Source organism: Dromiciops gliroides, chromosome 4 (assembly GCF_019393635.1).
Source record: "Dromiciops gliroides isolate mDroGli1 chromosome 4, mDroGli1.pri, whole genome shotgun sequence".
NCBI lineage: Eukaryota > Metazoa > Chordata > Mammalia > Microbiotheria > Microbiotheriidae > Dromiciops > Dromiciops gliroides.
The window spans coordinates 409,502,609-409,511,924 of record NC_057864.1 but is presented as its reverse complement, the minus strand read 5'-3'; the positions used below and the strand labels follow the sequence as shown (position 1 = coordinate 409,511,924).

General features: G+C 38.7%; 1 protein-coding gene across 2 annotated transcripts in view; it reads left to right on the top strand.

Annotated features, from left to right (window-relative positions):
- Window positions 1-1,616: 1,616 nt before the first annotated feature.
- LOC122755562 overlaps window positions 1,617-9,316 on the top strand; it is a 153,847-nt gene continuing 146,147 nt past the window's right edge. For both annotated transcript variants that reach the window (XM_044004173.1, XM_044004172.1), the window contains exon 1: window positions 1,617-1,818. In XM_044004173.1, coding sequence (XP_043860108.1) covers window positions 1,813-1,818 — 6 coding nt within the window. In that variant the 5' untranslated portion in view covers window positions 1,617-1,812. The remainder of the gene's footprint in view (window positions 1,819-9,316) is intronic.

Genomic DNA, 9,316 nt, shown 5'->3' with positions numbered 1-9,316 from the left:
TATTTTTGCTATCATGTAAGTAGCATACCTTCCTTAAAGGGGCTGCATGGCCTCCGCACACAAGCCAGTGGTTGGCTGGGAATCCTCACCCTAGGAGATCTTTTGAATCCAGGCCAGGGAGGCAGGTGGAAAGGCAGCTTCTAACTGTTTACTCTTTGAGTATTTTAAAGCCAGTATCTAGGAGACTGAGAATTAGACTTTGGGCTATCTGGGGACACTTTTCCTCAGACCCAGAAGATCTCCGGAAGTTCTCATTCTCTGACTTTATTTTGTGGGGTTAGATAGGGTGATCCTAAACTACAGGCCTAGAGAGCCGTTGTTGAGACCTGGTAAGGACTTTGAATACCATTGTAAGTTTCATTTTGGAACATCCCCACTTAATCACAGGGCCTTAGAGTAGGTGAGGCTGGGACTACTCTTTCAAGGTATTTCCTGTTAGAGGGGGAATGCTGGGAAGGCTGTTTTGGATTCATTGCAGTGGTTAAATACATATATATGTACACACACACAGATATACACAGATACACATACACACAAATATATATTTATATATTATGCAAATATATATTATATAAATATATAATTCTGGGATAAAATAATTATATATATGTATATGTATGTACATATGTATGTATGGATAGTATTATTTGACCACAGATTTTCCCTTCTTTTTTTGTTTGCTATGTTGACAAGCCATATGAAAGGAAGATAAATAACATGTGGATAAAAATATATTATAGTTAGAAGGTACTTGACCAATACTGACAAAGTCCCCTGGATCTTTTTTTTTTTTTTTTTTTTTTTGCGGGACAATGAGGTTAAGTGACTTGCCCAGGGTCACAACAACCAGTAAGTGTCAAGTGTCTGAGGCTGGATTTGAACTCAGGTCCTCCTGAATCCAGGGCTGGTGCTTTATCCACTGAGCCACCTAGCTGCCCCCTGATACAGACAAAGTCAAAGGAAGTGGTTGTCTTGAATAATTTCTTAGAACCACAGAATTTTAAAGTCGGAAGCTACTCCTTAGAGATTATCTAGTCTAATTCATTTTAGAGACAAGGATACCTTTCCCCCCTTAGGTAATTTTTCTTTCTCCTCCCTCCCCCCACCTCCAACCAATTCTGATTCTCCAGAGAGGATCAGCGATGCAGAAGATAGATTTATTTATTCAGGTATATTAGTGGAAAAACTAACAAGATAAAAATTAGAAATGTGAATTTCCTCTCTTTCATGAAGGACAGAATATAGTAGTATACATATCTCCCAGTTGTAAATGAGGTTTCTTTTTCATGCCAATAAAAAGACTAGTTTCTGTCCTTGTCTTATACCCCAGCCCTGCCCAGTTTTGAGATAATCCTCTATTGTGACTTTGAGTGTGAGCTATTTTCAGCTTGCTTTCATCATCATTTGAGGTGCAAGGAGACCAGTTCACTGTATTTGGTGCCCTGCCATGCTGAGATGAGTGCTTAGGTTATCACCAAGGGAACAAGGAGTTGTCTCTCTTTTTTACTAATTCAGCTTTCTAAACAACCCTCTCACATAATAGAAAAAGAAGGCTGAGTTTTGCATGTTAATCAGGACTAATTCCCTTCTTCAGAAGTAATTTAGGACAAGGATTTGATTCGCCAATTCCTGCTGCAGACATAGGAGCCTTTCTGTGTACCGTTTAGTCCTGAGCCCTGTAGATTTGCCCATTATCAGTGAATGTCAGGAGGCTAGGAAACAGACCCTTGTCTGATGTTCAGAATGATTCACAGCACGGACTGTGTGCTCAGATAAGCCATGAAGATATGGGGAAGTGACGAGATCCTCTAAATGCAGGTATGATGACGAGAGTGCTGACAAACGGTGCTGCCATGGTAACCCAGTGGTGAATGGCTATATTTATTATGGAATGCTGAGTTACCAGCCCCCCCCCACACACAGCCTGATTTTGCTGTAATTAAAGTAAAAGTAGTGAGGCTTCATCTTTGTGGCTCTCACTCTTAATAGATTATAGCAGTTCCTTGATTGATTAGAGGGTAATTAGATCTATTTTATTTATCTTTTCTAGAGGAGAAAAACATTCTGCCTGTTGTTCTACCTTTTTTTTTTTTTGTGAGGCAATTGGGGTTAAGTGACTTGCCTAGGGTCACACAGCTAGTAATTGTTAAGTGTCTGAGGCCGCATTTGAACTCAGGTACTTCTGAATCCAGGGCCAGTGCACCATCCACTGCTCCACCTAGCTGCCCCTGTTCTTCTACCTTTAAAAAAAATTCAGTGCATCTAAAAGTCCTGTTGAATTATAAAGTACCATAATGCTAAGTATTTAATCGGGTTTTGGATTGTTTGGACATAACATATTGATTCAGTACAGTAACACAGGACTTTACATCCAACCTTCAGAGAACTAACCTAAACATGTTAAAGCATACGGCTCTTGCCTTCTGTCTGCCCTTCCCTTCCTTTTTTCTCACTTTTGTTTCCCTCCCTCCTTCCTCCCCTTTCAACTTACTTTCATCATCACTGAGATGCAGGTGACCAATATACTGTATTTGGTGCCCAGCCATTTCTCTCCTCTCTTCTCCTCTCCTCTCTTCTCCTCTCCTCTCCTCTCCTCTCCTCTCCTCTCCTCTCCTCTCCTCTCCTCTCCTCTCCTCTCCTCTCCTCTCCTCTCCTCTCCTCTCCTCTCCTCTCCTCTCCTCTCCTCTCCTCTCCTCTCCTCTCCTCTCCTCTCCTCTCCCCATCTCTGTCTTTAACTCCCCTTTCCCCACTTTTGTTTTTTTCAGTATCAGAAATATATGTTCCATTGTTAAAGTAATTCAAGGTGGTAACTTACACAAACTATCACAGTCCATTGTAATAATGTAGGTCCCTTCACTTCAAGCTGCCTTGAATCCAAATTCAGTTCTCCTCCTTGGACTGTGGCTGGAGGCAGGAGTAGATAAAAAGCAGCAGAGAGAATGGGATGGAGAGGGAAAATGAAGGAAATAAAGTAAGGAAGAACTGAGCATGAAAAAGATAGGGTCACATGGAGAATGAGAACATGATAGAATATCCTAAAGAGACAGAGGACAATCTGAAAATTAAGTATGGGGTTCTAATGCATGCCAAAGAGACTAAAAGACAGGGCAGTTTGTGTAAGGTGTTAGTGGATACCCAGCACTGTCTTCCTTCTCTCCCAAGTCAGAAGATCATTTTAACTGGGTCCCCAGAATGTTTGTATAACATGATAAAGTAGGGATAGCTATGCTCCTTTTGGAACACACCACAGAGGGTGAACATGTCCATATTCTCCACAGAGGAGTCAAATTCCTAGCTATGTGGTTTAAGGCGTGAAGTCTTTAAGTTCTGTTTAGCAAGAGCCTTTTCTCCAGTCAGTATTTTGGCTAGCACCATGACAGTCCATTGTTAAGGGCTAAAATTCTAGCTAGTCTGTCTAAAATATCTAATGAGTGCATAGCAAAATATTCATGAAAAAAATTGAAAATGAAGTTTAGGCATCCAGGGTGAAATGGATTCCTTTGCCTGGGACAACTCTTATTTCTTGTACTAGATTCCAGGCCTTTCTTTCTCAGGTACTCCAGGCATCAGAAGGCTTATTGAAAGAGGTGTAGTATGTGTATAGCAGGGCAAGTCACAGCTTCTCAGTGCACCAGGCTGGGACTTTTAAGTTGCAAATAGTTGCATACATACAACAGTGGGATGAATTCCCACACAGATGAAGCTATAGGTCTAAAAGTAACCAAAAAAAGATAATGTACCTTCATTCTGTCCATACAGTTGAAGATGAGCAATACTAATGTAGCACACGTTAGACTCCCAAATGTGTAAATTTCAAAGCTCAGTGCATATTTCTGCTACTGTCATCTACTTTTGCTTACCTTGGCTAGTTGGTGCTTTATTTGTTAGACTAAGCTTTAAGGGTAGCATAGATTTCTGCTCATCAAGAGCTAGGAGAGAAGTAAATGTCTGAATATGCATTTACAATCACAGACATCCTCAAAGAACTGCTTTCTAAGCCTTTTAGAACTTAATAATCTTTGCATGGAGAAATGAATCAGTAAATGTGGGTATTGAAGGGAGAAGATTTATAGAAATGTTTTGGTTTAATAAATAAAAGTCAGAATTATATTTTTTAAAAATTTATTTAACCTATGTTCAAATTAGTCAAAATTTTGATTTATTTATTATAAAACTGAAGAAATTTTAGAAAGTTGACCAGAGTTAGCTGCATTGTTTTACATTTTCATTTCTATTTCTCTCTCTTTAAAAAAGTGAGCTTACATGTTGGACCTTACATCTTTTCCGTATTTTTATTTTTACAATTTAATCTGTAAAAGCTTTGGAATTTAGGTTAACAAAGATACAAGAAAGGGGAAAATAATGCATTCTACAAAAATGGGAAGCAGGAGGTAATCCAGTAAATAATGCAACTACTCACACGTAAATACATATATACATATATACACCATATACATATACATATATACACACACGCACACACACATAATGTATCATGTAAAGTGTGGTGATATCAATAAAGTGTTACCCTGAAAGCTCTATTGGATAGCCCTGTAATATCACCAGATTGCAAAACAAAATAAGCATAAGGAGGTTCCTTCTTGGGATCCATCCAGAGGGGTTTTGTTCCTTCCTGTATTATCCTCTAATTCTTTCACGTATGTTCATCTTGCCCTGCCTCCAATGCCATTTAGATTATGAATTCCTTAAAGACAAGGACAAGGACAGTGATAGCATCATACCTTATATTCTTTAGAACTTTAAAAATATTTCTCTGCATGGTTGAGCACTCAGGAAATACTTGTTGATAGATTGATAAATGAAATGTCAAAAGGGATACATTATGTTGTTTTGAAACATTGTTCTGGACCTATGATTTCAACAGTGTAGGGAGCTGCCAATGTGGAAACTCTCTCCTGAATACAAATTGGTAGTTTGTAGGTATTTGATATTCTTATAGAATTACCTGGGGGCACAGAACTAGTATGACTTGGCCATGATGTAGTATGTATCAGGGCAAGATTTGAACTTAGGTCTTCTTAAGTTTACCCCTCACACCATAGTGTCCTTCTCTAATAAATAATATCATGTCATACTATGTTATGACACATTTTGTTTCATTTATTATATTATACAATAATCTTATCTATCCATATGCCAGACCCTTTTTCTGGATCCTGGGAATTATATGAAGATTATACAGTATTTCAATTTTGTGTAGAAGAAGAGAGATTGGGATTCAGAAAGATTCAGAGTAGTAGAAGGAAAGAGTAATATTGTCTTTGACATTTGGGTTAAATTGGAAGTAGGCTAGTAAACAGAAGGTTACAGCTAGTAATTGGACAGGTTTCTTGGCAGCTAGGAAGAGTACTGATTTGGAAGAGATTTTAGAGAAAGGAATAACAGTATTTACAAAGGAGCAGTGGTTAAATGAGAATGCAAATGAATCTGGGACAAGATCAAGAGAAAGATAGAATTGGTAGTGACAAAAAATGACTATACTGTGACTAATTCCTTTTATGTTTTATTTAATGTCTTTTAGAAAATAAATTCATTCAACAAAAATTTATTTAGGTTCATTCTATATCCAGGTGCTGAAGATGAAAATTTTAGATTTGTCATGGTTTTCGTCCCATGGAGTTTATGGTCATCAGGGTGAAAACCCAACCACAAATAAGTATAATACAGATACATATTAGATACTAGATAGTGGATATTAAATAAGTGCATTAGTATTGAGTAAAACTAAGAGTTCTGTGAGGTTCAGGAGGCCAGGGGAGTCTTTATGGAATAGGTATTTGAGTTGGGTTTTTGAGAATGAATAGAAATTTTATAGGTATAGAGGACAAGGAAGAGGGTGTTCTAAGCATTGATAATAGCTGTAGTGAATGTATAGAGATAGGAAACTGAAAGGCATGTTGCGAGGCACATAGAGTGCTCCAGTTTGACTAGAGCATAGACTACATGAAGGGGAATAATATGATTTAAGACTGGAATGGTAGTGTTTACCAGGTTATGGAAGGCCTGGAATACTAGGTAATTGACTTCAAATTTAATAAGCAATAGGGAGCCACAAACATTTTTTGAGCATAAGAGTGACAAATCTCTATGCTAAAGAAATAGTCTAGAAATGATATTAAGGATGGATCAAACGAAGGAGAGACTCTACCATATGTGACCTTCTGTTAGGAGACTGTTGAAATAGTTCAAGCTAATTTTAATGATGTCCTTTATTAGAACGGTAACAGAGGGAACAGAAAAGAAAGGAATGAGGAATTAACAGGACTTGGCAACTGATTGGATATGGGAAGTGAAGCAGAGCGAAGAATAAAAAAGAATCCTAAATAGGATATTGTGAACTCAAATAGTGAACAGTGAAGATGAAAGGAAGATCAGACTTGAAGGAAAAGACAAGAAGATCAGTTGTGTACATGTTTGGTTTGAGGTGATATATCCAAGGGAGATGCACTGTAGGCAGTTGGAGATGTGGTTCTGAAAAGCAGGTGAGAGTCAGGGTGGGAGATACAGAATTGGGAGTCATTTTCATAGGGTAGAATTTGAAGTCCTGAGAATGAGTAAGATTACCCAAGGAGAGATCGTACAGAGAAGGGGAACAGGGGAAGGGAACAAGAATTTGTGTCTACTATATGCTAGCCACTGTACTAAGCAGTTTTAAAGTGTTATTTATACCCTTTTTACAGTTGAGGAAACTGAGGTAGACAAAGGTCAAGTGACTTCCCCAGGATTAGCTACTTAGTGTCTGAGACAGGATTTGAGTTTCTGACTCCAGCCCATCCCTCCATGCACTATACCACTTAGCTATCTTCAGGTACCTAGACGAAGAGAGCAGAGACAAAGGGCAGCATCTTTAAGGATGAGAAGACAGCTAAGCTGGTAAAGGAGGAGATTTTAGAACCCTAAAAGGGTTAGAAGACCGTGGGATCTCTGTATCCAAGGCAGGACAGAAGATCTAAGAGGAGAATCTGATTCATAGTGTCTAAATCTGCCATGTGGTTAGAGAAGATGGAGACTAAAAGCACTGATTGGATTTGGTGATGGGGAGATACTTTGTGAGCTTTGAGGGAGTAGTTTCGATAAAGCTATGGATGCAGAGGCAAAATTTCAAGGGACTGAGAGAATGGATAGGCAAAGAAGTTCAGGCATTGGGTGTAAACTTTTCCTTATAACTGTGAAAAGGAGGAGAAAGATGAGATAGGAACTGTAAGATGTAGAAAGATAGAAGGTAACATGATGTGTGCATTTTTTAATTGGAGAACAAGACCTAAGCATATTTGTCAGTAGGTAGAAGGAAGCCAGGCTATGGGAGAGATTAAAGATATGTGAGAAAGGGGATGGATACTAGTATGACCTTTTGGGGTTCAGAAATGAATGGAATCAAGGGTACAGATGGAGTTATTGCCTCTAACTATTACCTCCTAATGAGGAACAGGGCTAGAGATAGGGAACTAGACCTATGATTTCACCAATATAGGGAACTCTTTGGTAAGGAGATCCCTTTTATGTTTGTTGTCACTGTCTCTCCAACTTACATTCTTAATCACCTAGGGCCCTGAGCAATTAAATGATTTGCTTAGCATCACACACTGGTCAGGAAGACCCATCTTTCTGAGTTCGAATATGACCTCAGAAACTTACTGGCTGTGTGACCCTGGGCAAGTCACTTAATCCTGTTTGCCTCCGTTTCTTCATCTGTAAAATGAGCTGGAAAAGGAAATGGCAAGCCACTGCAGTATCTTTGCCAAGATTAGCCCCATTTGGGGTCCTAAAGAGCTGGACATGACTAAAAAACAACTGAACAACAAGAACAGAGCTATACAGCAAGTAAGTCAGAGGAGGATACTTGAATTCAGGTCTTCCTGGCCAACTTTCTTATTAATTACTGTCACATGGCATCCCAAGGAGTAGCAATGAAGGTTACCTTTTTATACACACCATCTTTCATTCTTACATTATCTTAATTAATTACGAAGGAAGGGTTGTAGCATGCACTGTGGTTAAATTCAAAGGTATCAATCCCTTAGAGTTGGAAGATGCTGGTTCAAATTCTTATTCAGCCAGTTCCTAGCTCTTTGACCTTTGCCAATTCATTTAACTTTTATGAGCTTCAGGTAGCTAATCTGAAAAGTGAGCATAATAGTATTAACCCACTTATCTCACAGGGTTGTTTATGCAAAAAATGCTTTGTCAACTGCAAAGAGCTCTACAAATGTAGATAAGGTAAGCAAATAGAGCTTTCCCTATGAAGGTTGGAGAACCAGCCAGTACTTTTTTGTTTTGTTTTGTTTTCTACTACTATTCTTTCTCTACCACGATTTGGAAATTAAAAAAGCATGACAGCACTTATCCAAAATGTAGTTAAGAGGAAATTCTGAGGAACAGTCACCTGCCAAATTGCAAATTTAAATTTAGGATTCCCGGTAGTGTCAAGAACAGATGAAAAATTAAAAAAACAAAACAAAACACAGATTCCTATAGCAACAGGAAATGCTGAAGTAGAAATCCGCTTACAAGTAAATGGCATATTCTGCACTTTCCCCCTCCCTTCTTTCTCTCTCCTGCTCTCTTTCTCTCTGTTCTGCTCTCTTTTTTCTCTCCCTTCCCCTCCCTTCTTCCCTCTCTCCCTCCTGCCTCTCCCATTTCCCTTCCTTCTCCTGTTTTCTCCTCTTCTCTCTAATAGTCTCACTGTCTCTCCCTCTCTCTTTCCTCTCTCCCCCCTTGGTTTCCTCCAAGCATCAGTAATTTCCTCTCCAACCCCACCCTCAGACTTTGACAGTGTATTTGTGTGCAGTTTCTTGGAGGATCATAGATCTTTACCCTTAGTAGCGAGTATAACTTCAGCTTCTGGGAATTCCTCCGCACTGGGAACAGTATTCTTCTTTCCTTTGCTATGAGATAGGTATGGCTTTTGTAAATAATAAAAGACCAAATTCTCTGGCATCCTTTTCCAACAATGGTATTGGGCAAGATTTCCCTCTGATAATGGACTGGCTCTAGGAACCAATGCCTTAGACTATGATGGAAATCTTGAGGGAATTTACAACTGCAGGTTACTGCTTTCTTCACATAAGGGGAGAGTTCAGTGCTAACAGTAAAACATACTGACAATACATATAGATGAGCACCTCTCAAAGTACAACCTGAAAATAATATGGCAATTTATTAGATTTAAAAAATGAGTTTTTATTGATATAGTTTTTTGTTTCACCATAGTTTTCCCCAATATCCCTTTCCCTCCCCTCTTAGAGTCCTTTCCCACAATAAAAAAGAGTAGTTTTTAAAGAAAAGAAAGAAAAAG